Source organism: Lepisma saccharinum, unplaced genomic scaffold, assembly GCF_977018435.1.
Source record: "Lepisma saccharinum unplaced genomic scaffold, izLepSacc3.1 HAP1_SCAFFOLD_450, whole genome shotgun sequence".
In the NCBI taxonomy this organism is placed as follows: domain Eukaryota; kingdom Metazoa; phylum Arthropoda; class Insecta; order Zygentoma; family Lepismatidae; genus Lepisma; species Lepisma saccharinum.
In genome coordinates, this window is record NW_028143147.1 from 1 (window position 1) to 13,687 (window position 13,687).

At 39.9% G+C, this 13,687-nt stretch overlaps 1 protein-coding gene across 2 annotated transcripts; it reads left to right on the top strand.

Moving 5' to 3' along the window:
* Positions 1-6,569: 6,569 nt before the first annotated feature.
* LOC145982842 (uncharacterized) lies at positions 6,570-11,592 on the top strand. 2 transcript variants are annotated; one of them, XM_083116205.1, is made up of 3 exons: positions 6,570-7,009; positions 8,242-8,492; positions 11,326-11,592. In XM_083116205.1, the coding sequence occupies exons 1-3, from the start codon at positions 6,683-6,685 to the stop codon at positions 11,378-11,380; spliced, it is 633 nt and encodes a 210-aa protein (XP_082972331.1). In that variant the 5' UTR covers positions 6,570-6,682; the 3' UTR covers positions 11,381-11,592. The 2 variants fall into 2 exon arrangements, with proteins under 2 accessions (XP_082972331.1, XP_082972332.1); XM_083116206.1 differs by having other exon boundaries at positions 8,251-8,492.
* The last annotated feature ends 2,095 nt before the right edge of the window (positions 11,593-13,687 follow it).

Sequence of the window (13,687 nt, forward strand, 5' to 3'; positions counted from 1 at the left end):
TACTGCAAAGTAGTGTGTCAACATTAAGGGATTGAAAGGGCCTCATCGATGGCGCAGTGGTAGCGTCGTCGCCTTGTAATCAAGGGGTCCCGGGTTCGATACCCGGTGGAGGCTTATAGTAGTTCGGATCCCACTTTAAACTGTAGGTCTAGTCCCGATTAGCTTTACTGTGCATAAAGTGGACTTAAAACACCAAATCAACCAACCATTAAGGGATTGAAAACGTTTTTTTTTATGATTTTCCCGTATTTTTTTCCATTTGGGATGGTGTCCCAGCAGTAGTGGGGCATGCGACAAAATGGTTTCTTTTCTTCTTCGTACCGCAATGTGAACCGTGAACAACAGGAGATTTGCAGTTATTTTCCTATTTCCCGGGTGTGGGACGGTGTCCCAGCAGTAGTGGGACATGTGGACATACGTCGTCATTTTTTACTGCCTACATTCCGATCTCAACATTATGTAGAAGATAGTAGTACATTTCCTATATTTTCCATCAGGGGATTCCCCACTTTCTTTGAGAGTCCCCTTACGCAATTTACACTGGGCCTCAGTTGCTGCACCATTGTATTCGTCAGGCTGGACTTTCTTTGTATTATTTTAATCCGACATTGATATCTTTCTTCCTTCTTAAGTTATTCTGCTTTACACATGGTGTGAGGCGATTTTCGCACGCCTGTCACTCGCAAACGGTGCCGATTTCGACATTTTTTCACATGGCATTTTTTCCTTGTTTTTACTTGTCGAATCACCTCCCAAGCGTTGTAAACGGAATTTTGCACCACCCTGTATATACACAGTAAAACCTCCTTAATCCGGACTAATGGGGGGGGGGATAAGTTGACCAGTTTAACGAAAGTCCAAATTAACTGAAATAACCTAAAAGAACAGTAGAAAGTGAATTAAAACCCTGTTTATACGAGGGTGAATCAAATATAAACGAGCCTTGTGCGGAAAAACAAAATTTATTGAAGGAAACAGAGACATTGCCACATCCTGTTTTTCTACATAGTCTCCGCCCTTAGTGATACATTTTTCCCAACGTTGTTGTAGTTTCTTGATGCCGTTCTCGTATAATGAAGCTGGGCGGGTAGCAACCAGTTGCGCACAAAGGTTTCCACCTGATCGTTGGTCGCAAATCGCTCGCCCCCAAGTGCTTCCTTGAGGGGTCCGAACAGGTGAAAATCACATGGTGAAAGGTCTGGGCTGTACGGTGGATGCGGAAGCGGTTCCCAGTGCATTCCCACCAGTTTCTGCCGCGCAACACCTGCTGCATGGGGTCTGGCGTTGTCGTGGAGGAACAAGACCTGGCGGATGGGACAGCCTAGTCGTTTGCATCGATACTGCACCTTAACTTGATCCAGGAGGCCGCAGTAGTAGGGTGCGTTGATGGTTTGACGTTTGTGTAAGAAATCCACCAGTAGGACCCCCCCTCCAGTCCCAAAACACCGTGGCCAACACCTTCCCCGCAGACAACCGAACTTTGGCCTTCACGGGGTTTCCTTCGCCTTTCCTCCTCCACTCCATGCTGGCACGCTTGGATGCTGGGGTGTAATGATGCACCCATGTCTCGTCACAGGTAACGATGCGATGCAAAAACGCTTCCCCTTCCACGTCAAAACGAGTGTGAAGCTGGCGAGCAATGCGAACTTGGTCATCTTTTTGAGCAACATTCAGCAGCTTGGGAACCCACCGAGCTGTGATTTTGCGGAAGCCCAAGTGCTTTGTGATGATTGATTGGACACTTCCATAGCTCACACCAAGTTCTGCCGCAATTTGCTTCACAGTGACTCGGTGATCCTGTTCGACAAGCTCATGAACACGAGCCATGTTGTCATTCGTCACACTGGTGCGAGGACGACGGGGGTGCACTTCATTTGCAACACGTTCACGGCCTTGCTGGAGTTCCTTACACCACACCTTCACTTACACCACACCTTCACTCTTGCCCACGAGAGGGTACCATTCCCAAACTGGGCCTGCAGTCTCCAGTAAATTTCGGCCGGTTTGACATTTTCCTGGGTGAGGAACTTGATGATTATGCATTGCGCAACAGACACTGGCACACTCTGCTCACTCATCGTGAGAGCTACTAAACGAAGCATGCGACACACCGGCTGTTCTGGTTCCTGACTCACGGCAGCCCCACCTACCGGCCGCACATGCCCAATCACACCCTGCTACCTATTCCGACGCTAGCCAATCAAGGCTCGTTCATATTTGATTCACCCTCGTAGCAACAAAACACGTTTATTATGGTGTATTTAAAGGGCATAGACCTAAATACACAATACAGTGCAGTACAAAGTCTGCGGGAAACAGAATTTCATCAGTGGTTGACTGCGTTTCCTTTGGGAAGATCTATTGTTAACTTCTAGCCACATTTAAAAACCTTGCATTCTGTTTTCTTCGCTCTTTTTTTTTTTGGCCTGTCCACATTAAGCGAACTCTGGCTTATCGGTGTCCGGATTAACAAGGTTTTACTGTATACATATATACAACATTTTCTGGTATAATTGGTCAGAGAATTGAATTCCGTGTTAGTTTCGCCAGCATTCAGAGAAACAATCTCTGGATTTGATATTGTGAAAATTAATTCCTCCATGCCTCGAACTTGCCTGCACATTCATTTCTAGTATTCTCTGTACAGCTTGTTAAAAATCATTAAGCATCACAGAACACATACCCAACTTAATTACAAAAAATGTCTTAACCAACTTTATGTGCAAAATGGTTGCTCAGGATTGGATAGTTTAAATGGGATCAGAATCACTGAAGTATATCTCTCCCCACATAATTTAAAGTTGTGCACTAATTACCAGAACTGGTATAAGCTAATGAAAACACTATATAGGAAAAAAAAAAAAAAGAATGAACGGTAAAGCTGTCCTCTCTGCAGTACACAGTGCCATGAAAGTATACAGGGGGCAGAATACAATCCGAGTACAAGTAAAAATGAAATTCATAAAAAGATTGTCCAGTACAACATGCAGTACTTTATTATGTTTTTATGTTGTAACGCTAATTAGTTATCTCCGAGGTATAAATTTACAATACCGGAAGTATCTCTGATTGCTTTCAAATTAAGCATACTCACCAATTTCAGCCTCGTAATCAAGAATATGCAGTTAAAAATTGGCGGTCACTTCCAGAAATTGCGAAATTACAAGTACATATTAACGCTATGATTGTCGGGTAGCATTTTCGTATAGCGGAAATGGATTTCTTACTTTTTACATAAGAAAGTACTTACGCAAATCATTTTCTTTAGCGTTGTTGAAGTTCGGGAATGTAGTTTTGATCCATTTTAATGCAAAATCATGTGTTTAATCATGCGAAAATATCTCTCAGACATGTTATTGCTGCTGCCATCATTTGCTTTCTGCACGAGAGCACAATGTTCCGTGTGTTACATGACATAACCCCCAGTAAGTGTTTCAAACTTTGCTGTGCTTTCACTATAACATGATGTGTCGAGTATTTTTAATTTTTTAAAATTTTTTTAAACTATGCTTGCCTAACCTAACCTAACGGGAAATGGTTTGTGGGGCTAACGTCAATGGTTTGCGAGGTATTAGCATAATTTCAAATCCGGGCACAAAAGTAGGTATATTTCGGTGAACAAGGTTGCAACACTGCAAGCACACCCCAAATCGACAAAACACTGGCACAATGCGAGAATGATCCAGTATGCTATCGCCATATTGTGTGTTACAGAATCGAAATATCGAAGAACCATAAGTACTCGGAAATGTAAGAAATAGACATTATTTTCGTTAGAAATTCATATTACACCTAAAGAAATGTTCCGCAATGCAGAATAGTACGTTAGCAATGTAAAAAAGTGTGAAATAAATTATTTCTAGGTGTTTCACCTATACGAAAGTAGTACCTGATTGTCGATACACTATTATGGTATATTATGACTTTCGACGCTTGCGCCATCTGCAGGTACATAATGGAAACAACGGCATAATGTTGTCGCTTTGCACAAAATGCAAGTTTATTATATCAAAAGTGCTTATTTCTTGTTGTGCAGCATTCTACGGTGAGAAAATACTTCCACGAACTTTCAAAATGCTACAGAAACTCATTTCCGTAAGTAGTTTCTTCTCTAAAAATGAAGAAATGTGTCTCCAATATAACAGACATTTACCCTTAACCTAACCTTGTGTGCATGGTTCGTGGGGCTATTTATGAATGGTTTGTGGGGCTATGCATGCATGGTTCATGGGGCTATTAGAATGGTTTGTGGGGCTACGCGTGCATGGTGTGTGGGGCTATTTTTGAATGGTTTGTGTATTTATGATTGGTTTGTGGGACTATCCGTGAATGGTGTGTGGGGCTACACGTGCATGGTTCGTGACGTTTTCGAACCCGGAAAAAAATATGGTACTAGTTAGATATAGCGGAAACACATTTAACTCGGGAGCGATTTTACAATACCGGGAATTTCTCTATTTTGTTTGAAATTCGGCATAATCATTAATTTTGGCCCCTAATCACGGATCTGCAGTTAAAATTTGGTGCTCACATGTGGAAATAGCAAAATAATCTAAATTAAGTTCTTATTTCTACACCCTCGATTTCCAAATTTCCCACCGATTTCAGCCCTGGGTTAATTGACCTACCACCCCCAACCGCGGCTAGAGTCTAGTTTACGTCCTTCTTGCCCGTTTACATAACCGTGCTAGCAGACAGCCTGCGCTCCAGCATCCGTAGGGTAAGTTTTTATGGTAACACTTTACTATACCGGAGACGGATTTCTTCAAATTTACAGGAGAAAGTACTTACGCAAATCATTTTCTGTAGCGTTGTTAATGTTCGGGAATGTAGTTTTGATCCATTTTAATGCGAATAAATGTGGTTTTTTACGAAAATCTATTTCCAACGTGCTATTGCTGCTGCCGCCATTTGCTCTCTGCACGAGAGCACAATACGCTCTCCTATTGTCCGTATATGCTAAATTGAACGAAAGGAGTGCTAATGGAACTTAACCTAACCTAACCTAGTAGGCATACCTCATCCCCGTGATGGTTCTTGGGGCTATCGTGAATTTTTGGGATAACGTTAATTGTTTTTGGGACTACCCGTCGATGGTTTGTGGGAAATAAGGAACAACAGTAAGTACTCGTTAATGTAAGAAATAGACATTATTTTTGTTAGAAATTCATTATTTCACCTAAAGAAATGTTCCGCAATGCAGAATAGTACGTTAGCAATGTAAAAAATTGCGAAATAAATCATTGATAGGTGTCTCCGAAATAGTAAAGTAGTACCGTTTTTCTTTTTACACTTTCTGTCACTAACCATTCACGGGAACGAGGTATGCCTATGAGGTTAGGTTAGGCCTGTTAGGTTAGGTTCCATTAGCACTCATTTCACCCCTAAATATGTGCTTCATCATCGAAAAATGTCCTCAGTACGTTCAATCACGCATATCCGGACATCGATTTTTTCTCGATTTTCTCCTCGCCTTGGGAATTAGTTTGTTAAATTCCTTATACAATAACCTTTACAACGATATATGACACGTATTCCTTATGAAAAGGACGTAAACTAGACTCTTACCCCAAACGCTAACGTGGCCCCGCCTCCGCTCCCCCTCCTTTCTCTATAGAGTCCCTGTTAAAGGCATGTTAGAAATTGGCCGGATTCACCTGCCCCCAAATAAGCGCCAAAATTATACGTGAGCGCCAAATTTTAAGTGCAGATTCGTGATTACGAGGCCCAAATGTGTTTTCCCTACACCATACTGTTACCGGTACACCTCTTCAATTACTTGAAAACATGAAAAATACCTTTTAGCATACTGAGATTGGGCAGTTGATTTCGTAAATTTAACCACTTTAACTTCTATTTCTGCTACACAGTAATTTAATTAAAAGTAAAAACACTAAACTAAAGCATGACAAAAAATTTATTTTTACTTCTAAAACTTGAATCGATACCTTGATAAATGATGTTCTACTTCCACATTTTTAAAATTTTGTCATGTCTTAAATGTTAAATTCCCAGTACCTGGCACTTTGAATACAAACAACCATCGAATTTATTTATTTGTTGATATAGACGTCTGCCAGTTCACTTCTTGAAGCAGCCGACTATATGCAGATGGTGATAATGATAATGTATTGCCTTCTTCGATGGGCGTTTACCTCGGATACAATATGGCTAACTGGCTACCCGCTACAGGGATCATTTTATTTTACAGATGATTTTATAATTTGATCACAAAATATGATAAGAAAAAGGTATTTGGAAGATATGCAAATAGGCGAGGGCCTCTCTTGTTCGAAACCAGAGGAGGGGGGGCATTGCACAGTGGCATAGCACAGAGAGTTGGGTAGTGATTTATAGGTCCAATCCTGATTAGCTTATCAGAGCATAAAGTAAACTTAATCTACGTAAATGGACATATCGCATGTTACTACAAGATTTGACATTTGTGTATTGGACCAAATATGGCTATTTATTATCTACCAGCGCAAACCCTCTCAGCATTTACAGCAGGCAAGCAGGGAGTGATTTTGCTTATTCCGCCGCTAGATGTCATTAGTGCTCTCAAAACAGAAATGGCCTTGACTTAGACCATTGAAAGATCCAAGGTAAAATTCTGCAGTGTTCGAAGATATCCTGCAGTGTTAGGTTGTTGTGTGAGAAAAGCGAGTGATAAGTGATACCAATGGCATCGATTCTCGAAAACGCATATTTTCGACATAGATTACGACAAATGGATCATTTATATCCCGAACCTTCAGCGTTTGGACAATGTGATTGTACGTCGTATTCTTATTTTGCGTTGTCTTTAGTGCTGTTTGCAGTTGGAACTGTCATCACAGTGCTTGCCCTTGGAGATGCTCATGGGTATATATTCTTTAGTTTGGGACACATGTGGCTTGTTGGACCAATATTTATCTGTTCGGGACTGATGGTGGCTGTGAAGAGTGTATTGTACTTAAGAAAGAAGAACTTGATACAAATGCTCCTGCGTCAACGTGCTCTGCTAAGGGTTAGTGTCGTTTTGATTAATGATTTACTAATCCTTCTCAGTGTCAAATTGGATAGTTACATTCTAAACACAATCATGTTAATAATTAGATATGTATTGTGTTTAGAGGAGAAAAAGCAAACGCAGATTTTCAGTTTTTCTTTATCACGAATGTAGGAAAAAAATTAAAGCAAATTCCATTGCGGGTTATCTCGAAATATTATTCATCATACATCACCCAAAATCTGGATCATCAACAGTATTGTTTACTTTGTTTATAGTTAAGTGGTCTAGCCGATTTCAGATCGAAAAGTTTCCATATTTTTCAGTATCGCGCGTTTGTTTATCAACACGTAAACACGATTATTTCTGCTCGCACAGAGAGGCTGAATATGGAGAAAACTTTTTCGTTGCGACGCTTAATGTTTTGAAATATTCTTATAGCAGTCTGTGATGCGATTGTAGCAAAGTGAATATTGTAGATGAATTATTTTTTCCTACGAATATATAAAATGACACTTGTATTGCAGATCAGTCTCTCTTTTTTTTAAATCTCGCTCCCGTCATAAGTATAGGAATAAAATGATGGGAATAAAAATAAATTATAGCTCCTGGATGAAGTATAAATATTTATTTTTAAACAGATCTGGGCCTCCCCATTGGCATAGTGGTTGCATCGTCGCCTTGTAATAAAGGCATCTCGGGTTCAATGCCTGGTGAAAAGTATTAGGTTGGGGATGTTTGGTGGAGCCTTGGGGTTAGCTGGAGGATGCTCCTATGGTTTAACATGGGGGGGGGGGGGGCTGCTCTGCAAAAAATTGCTAGCTGAATTTTATCTCAGTCCAAACTGTATACTTATGGTTGATTGATTGAATTAGGCTGGAACCCAGACTTCATAGCATGCTGTGCTAAGCACTCCCATCATATAGGTCAACAAACTATATAGATTCAGTTTAAATTAGAGTCCATAAGTGACAAAGTTTACGAACATTTCTTTTGCTTGTATTCCTTTTGTCAAAGCTATAAATGTATATTTCTAGTTGCAAATGTTTATTCCTTGCAATTAAAATATGCTGATGTCCATTAAATTATTTTCTAAAGGAGGCCAACATGGATATGTTGTACTTGATTATTATTTTGATTGACTTCACAGTAGGTTTTTTTTTCCTTTTCTTTAGTTGCATGTTTTATGATATATATGTATTGATATATTTGTAAAATGTAAGATATCACAACTCTACTATGGTGTCTAGGGACTTCAGGAGTTGGCCCACCAATCAAGAAATCAAGGATGTGTAATTCGGAATCCAAGCACAGTGACCCTCCCTCCATCATACGAGTCTCTAATGGCGCCCCCGGCGGGTGCCATGGGTTCTCTCAGCACAGACTTCCATGTGAACAACCAAGCTCTTGCAGAAGCTCCTCCTCCAACGTACGAGGAAGCAATGTTCCTAATGGGCGACGAGAAGCTCAAAGTTGTAATGGAGGAGACAAAATATTGCTGGTAAGTCTTTTTTTTCCTTTTTTCTATTGTACCCCTGCCATCAACCAAATTCTATTGTGCAATAGCCCTTTGAGAGTCAAGACCTGAAAATCTGCTTTTCACTAGGTGGCATGTGGTCTGTGCATAGAGTCCCTGCACTACAGTGCTCTGGTATACCAGAGTATGCTGCCATTGCTTTTGGCCAGGGATCAAAACTAGGGCCACTTGCACCGAAGGCAACAGATCTAACTGTTCAGCTGTGTGGGAGCTTTCCTTGGGGTCAACACAGAGTAATATGATGCCTTTTTTTTTGTCCAATCAGAAAAGTCTGTATTTGCTCCTTCATGATCTTTTATACACGATTTTGTTAGGCTGTCCTTTATTTTACTACAGAACAGAAGCAGTGATTGGGGGTCAGTTCCCCCTCCCCAGTTTGGGCCACTTTTTGTACCCACATTATGTCCTCTGAATGCTAAGCCTTGTGTACCAAGAAAAAGTAAACTGCTCTTGATTCTTTAGTTTTTTCACCCAATCGCACCTACTAAGGTAAAGTAAAAAGGTGAAGGCATTCCTGTGTGTATGCACACATGCCATGAAGGCATATGGGGTGATGTGGAGGTATAGAGCTCCACAAATTCTTGATCTCGGCCATAGTAGGGATGATGTAATCAGCATTGTGCCCAGCTACCTTGATCCCCCCCGCTACCCATTTACGAGGCTGGGTGAACCTCAGAGCCACGCAGAAACAGGAAAATGATGAGAGAGAATTGTCTGCCATAGTTTGAGGCAGACTTTGTGCTGGCCATGGCAAAGCTAGACTGGTCTGAAATCCATCACTAATCCATTGTTTAGGAAAATCTAATTAGGGTTCAAACACCAATGGGCTACTATCCTGTCTTGTTTCAACCACACGGTGTTGGATATGCCTTGGAGTTCAGGAAACAACCATTTTCCTATCATATACAGATTAATCATTTGGTTGTAAAAACCTGGTTCAAATAGATGATGTTCTGTCATTCCCACTCACGCCATCACTCGGGATGGATTACATTGGAATTCTTGGTAAAAATGAGCATTCTTTTTGGACCAGTTGAGAACTCGAATACCACATACATAATTAAATATAACATTCTTTTTATCCACTATTGTTCGGAAATTGTGAAGAAGCAACTGGCATGCTTTATGCTAGTGCTATGTACCTCCTTCGTACAAGGAGCACTAATATCCATCTGAATGGACCACCCTGTATATTTTCCCTTCAGTTTTATGTTGTAACATAGACATCCATTTGATGTTTTACTACATAGAAATTATGTTCCAGAAGTTGCCGGCATACAGGGGAAATATGGACAGTGGTGTATAGTATAGTTATGAGTGTATTTACCTGATAACTTTCTTCTGGAGTTGCTATAAGCCTTCTTTATGTCATCGATAGCCAATGAATTATCTGCATACTTTTCATTAATTTGCATTACATATGCCATGTTCAGTTAGGTATCTGGGTAAAATTTACTATCCATCGGACACCTATAACTTCTTCGTTTCGTCAATTTTTGACATTCGTACTTACTTTTAGAGTCCAAATTTCCCAGTGTGTCCGGGTTCCGCCCCTGGGGTAATTGACCTACCAGGGCTCTGCCTGCACTCCGGCTACCCGGCTTTCTCTATAGAGTCACTGTTAAAGGCATGTTAGAAATTGGCCGTACTCACCTGCTCCCAAATGAGCCCCAAACTTTTGAATTTGAAGAAATCCGTTTCCAGGATACGGAAAACTTACCTGAATTTCACCACGCATCCACAACACGTCATATTAGGCATATACCCACAGCCCATTCCTTCTAAACGAGTAGCTTACATTCACTGCCACATTTTCGACTTTCCTTTCTTCACGATCCCGTGTTCAATTAAATTAAAAAAAACACTGGATCTTCCACACCCGGTATGAATTTCAACATGCATCCATGACATGTCATGTTTCTAACGTTCATTCGAAACGCTGGATACCCAATGAACATGAACAAAACACAATCACGATGCGTGATGATGTACGAAGACTATTGTCCGTCGGAGAATTAATTTTCAACAAAGAACATGAATTTCCGCTATGAAACATTCCCACATCACAAAGAAAAACACCTTCCAGATGTTAGACAATGCTACAGGAAGTTATTACCGTAAGTAGTTTCTCGTGTAAAAATGAGGAAATCTGTCCGATGAATAGTAAATTAGTACCGGTATCTGTTTTTCTTCCACAATGAAATATTTATTTCTTTACATCATTCACGTGAATTAGGTACATATTACATTATATTAATTTTGTCCTGGAATTTGCAGTTTTTTTTACTTTTGTTGCAGAACAACTTAACTCCAGGTGCTATAAAAATGAGTTTTGCCTAAATCATAAACAGTTGCAAATTTGGCATGAAATGTCAAGATATTTGAATGGGGGTAGGGACAAGTAATGCCCATGTGCTGGGAATGTCATATCTTGCGACGGTATCACAAATGCAGAACAAATAGAAGTAAAACTCGACACCCTAGTTTGTTGTACTACTGTACTGTACTACAGTTAACTTTTGAAAAATGTTCATGAAATCTGCGACTGCAAGGACATCTGGTGAAAGACTGTGCAGTTTTCACCAATCGGTGGCTAACATCTGATTGACACTCGTTCCTTGTCCAACCTGCTTGCGAACCTTTTTCCTGTGTTTGTGCTGTATTGTTGTTACCCGTGGCAAGTGAATCTGTTGGAATTGATTTCTCTCCTTTTGTATTTTGTTTCAATTAGCCTAATTGATTTTAAGTGAAATAATAAGTAATTTATTTTCCTTTTCAACTTACTCGCGGCCTACAGTTCAGATGATCAAGTTGGGAAGAGTAGTCAAGACGATGCACCCTCCAAGCCATAATGCCTGGAATTTTGTGACTGAGAAGGACTAAAGACTGTGCAGTGCTTTCATTTCTGGCTTTAATATAATATTCAAGATAATACTGCTAGAAACTCAGGTGTGCCCTGGCGTTAAATGTGTATTACACTATGAACTGGGCTATGGAGAGAACAACATATTTTTCTATGTTGCCATCCATAGTCTTCTTTACTTTTTATATATACACACACACACTATATATATATATATATATATATATATATATATATATATATATATATATATATTACAGAGCATTCCCTGAGATTCACTACGAGACTCTGCGGCAAGCGGCCCGGCATCAGCGCTTGTCTTTCCCGGTGAACGGGTCTGCGACAGTCACACGCTACAGTCTGTTTTTTTTCGCTCTCTTTCCCTTTCTGTTGACTTTGCAGACTGACGCCAGCATAATCCTCCCTCGGAAGGTGTGTTGTGTCATGTCCGTGTGTTGAAGATTGTGGCTTAATATGGCACCACAAAAGTTTACATTACAACAAAGGATTTGTCTTGTCGAGTGTTACTTCGGAAAGAGGAATTGTGGAGAACTGCGACGACGTTTTGCAACGAATTTTCCTGGTGTTCCCGTTCCACATAGGACCACTATATTAAACCTCATAAAAAGTTTAGAGTAACAGGGCCATTTCTGAATAAAAATGGAAAGACAAATGGGGAAATCTAAAAAATAAAGTATACAAAGACAATCTGCACACCATCCGTGAGTTAAAAGAGAGTATTGTACGAGAAATCGGGAGAATTACAGTAGACGAACTTGCACTTGTAAATGCCAATTTTCTTCGGAGAGCAGAGGGACATCATTTTTAACACCTTCTGTAGTCAAGGTTAGTACACAATATGAAAACTGTAATTTTAATAGCAGACTCTAGCGACTGTCGCGGGCCCGTTCACCGGGAAAGACAAGCACTGATGCCGGGCCGCTTGCTGCCGAGTCTCGTAGCAATTGTCAGGGAATGCTCTGTATATATCTAGTAATGAGGACTTTACTTACACCCACTTACGGATTGTGCATTATGAAGTTCTACTAGTCATTTTTCTCTTCAGTGTTTTGGGTTTTGGTTTGAGAAGTGAATTATGTTTAGGACAGGTTAGACTTCGTAACTTTTTATATGATAGATTATGGCAGTACTATTATCTTTCTTTTAAATTGTGAATTAAGGATCATTTTAAAATTATCAATAATAGTGTGACATAAGCACATGCCATTTTTTTATTTATTTATTTATTGTTTTTTTTTTTTTTTTTTGGGAACCAGTGGATTGAAAAAAGTATGTTCTAACAATTATAAAATGTGACTGTAGGCAGCAATTTGTGCCTATGCCCATGTGAGAATAATTTTATTTAGTATCTTGATATTGGAGTTCAGTTACTCCCAACCAAAGCATTATATGTGCAGTGACATCAGAGTAATACATATGTACAGATAATGATGAGCGTTTGTTCATTTTTATGTCCAATTCTCCTTAACTGGACATTCTATAGTGTACTTGCGATGCATTGATCATAATTTGTACTACTGGGTGTGCAAAATAGCTTCCTTTTCTTTTTTGTCAAATGCGTTGCTGTTCTACATAGTTGTATCGTTCAACCAAAACCGAAGTGCAAGTTTTTGTCTGTGGGAGCAGTTACTCCGTATTTATTTAGCTTTAGTAATCTTTCAGGCCTAAGTCATGAGTGACAAGCAACATGTGATAGGTGACATGACAAGGTGCACATGTTTGCATGTCATTGGAACATCTGTTCAATAACATTGTTAATAGGAATTGTAGCTTTCCTGGGACCGTGATTCAAACAAGTGTTATAGGATGACCAGTCAAGTTAAATTGTTGTTAGCGTGGATGCTAACATCGATTTAATCTGGCTGGTTACCTAGAACACTTGTTTGAATCACGTTCCCAGGAAAGCTCTCTAACACCAATTTAACTTGGCTGGTCACCCGATAACACTTGTACAGAAGCATTGTGTCACCTTGGTCTGTTGTCACGCATGTGCAGTAAATGCCTTTGTTTTGCAGAGCAGAGGGGCCGGGCACTTGTTATTTTGGTCTGGAAGCACTTGAGAGCAAATGAACGTTAATAGTTTGCCATCAACATACTAAATATAGCAGTTGCTTTTCATTCATTCATACATGGCTACCAAACATTAATTTCACAAACAATACCGGAAAAATTGTTACACCAATGAAAAAAAATTTGCATCTGTCTACATCATTTAGTTCATTTTGTTAACTTTATTTATGTATGTGAAGTCAAGATATTTGGTACATTTCTGTTA

Excerpts from the sequence above, each read along its gene's own strand:
- LOC145982842 (XM_083116205.1), top strand. The coding sequence starts at position 6,683 with ATGGCATCGATTCTCGAAAACGCATATTTTCGACATAGATTACGACAA. Across the intron at positions 7,010-8,241 it reads GTCAACGTGCTCTGCTAAGG|GGACTTCAGGAGTTGGCCCA; the intron begins GTTAGTGTCGTT and ends TATGGTGTCTAG. Across the intron at positions 8,493-11,325 it reads GAGGAGACAAAATATTGCTG|TTCAGATGATCAAGTTGGGA; the intron begins GTAAGTCTTTTT and ends CGCGGCCTACAG.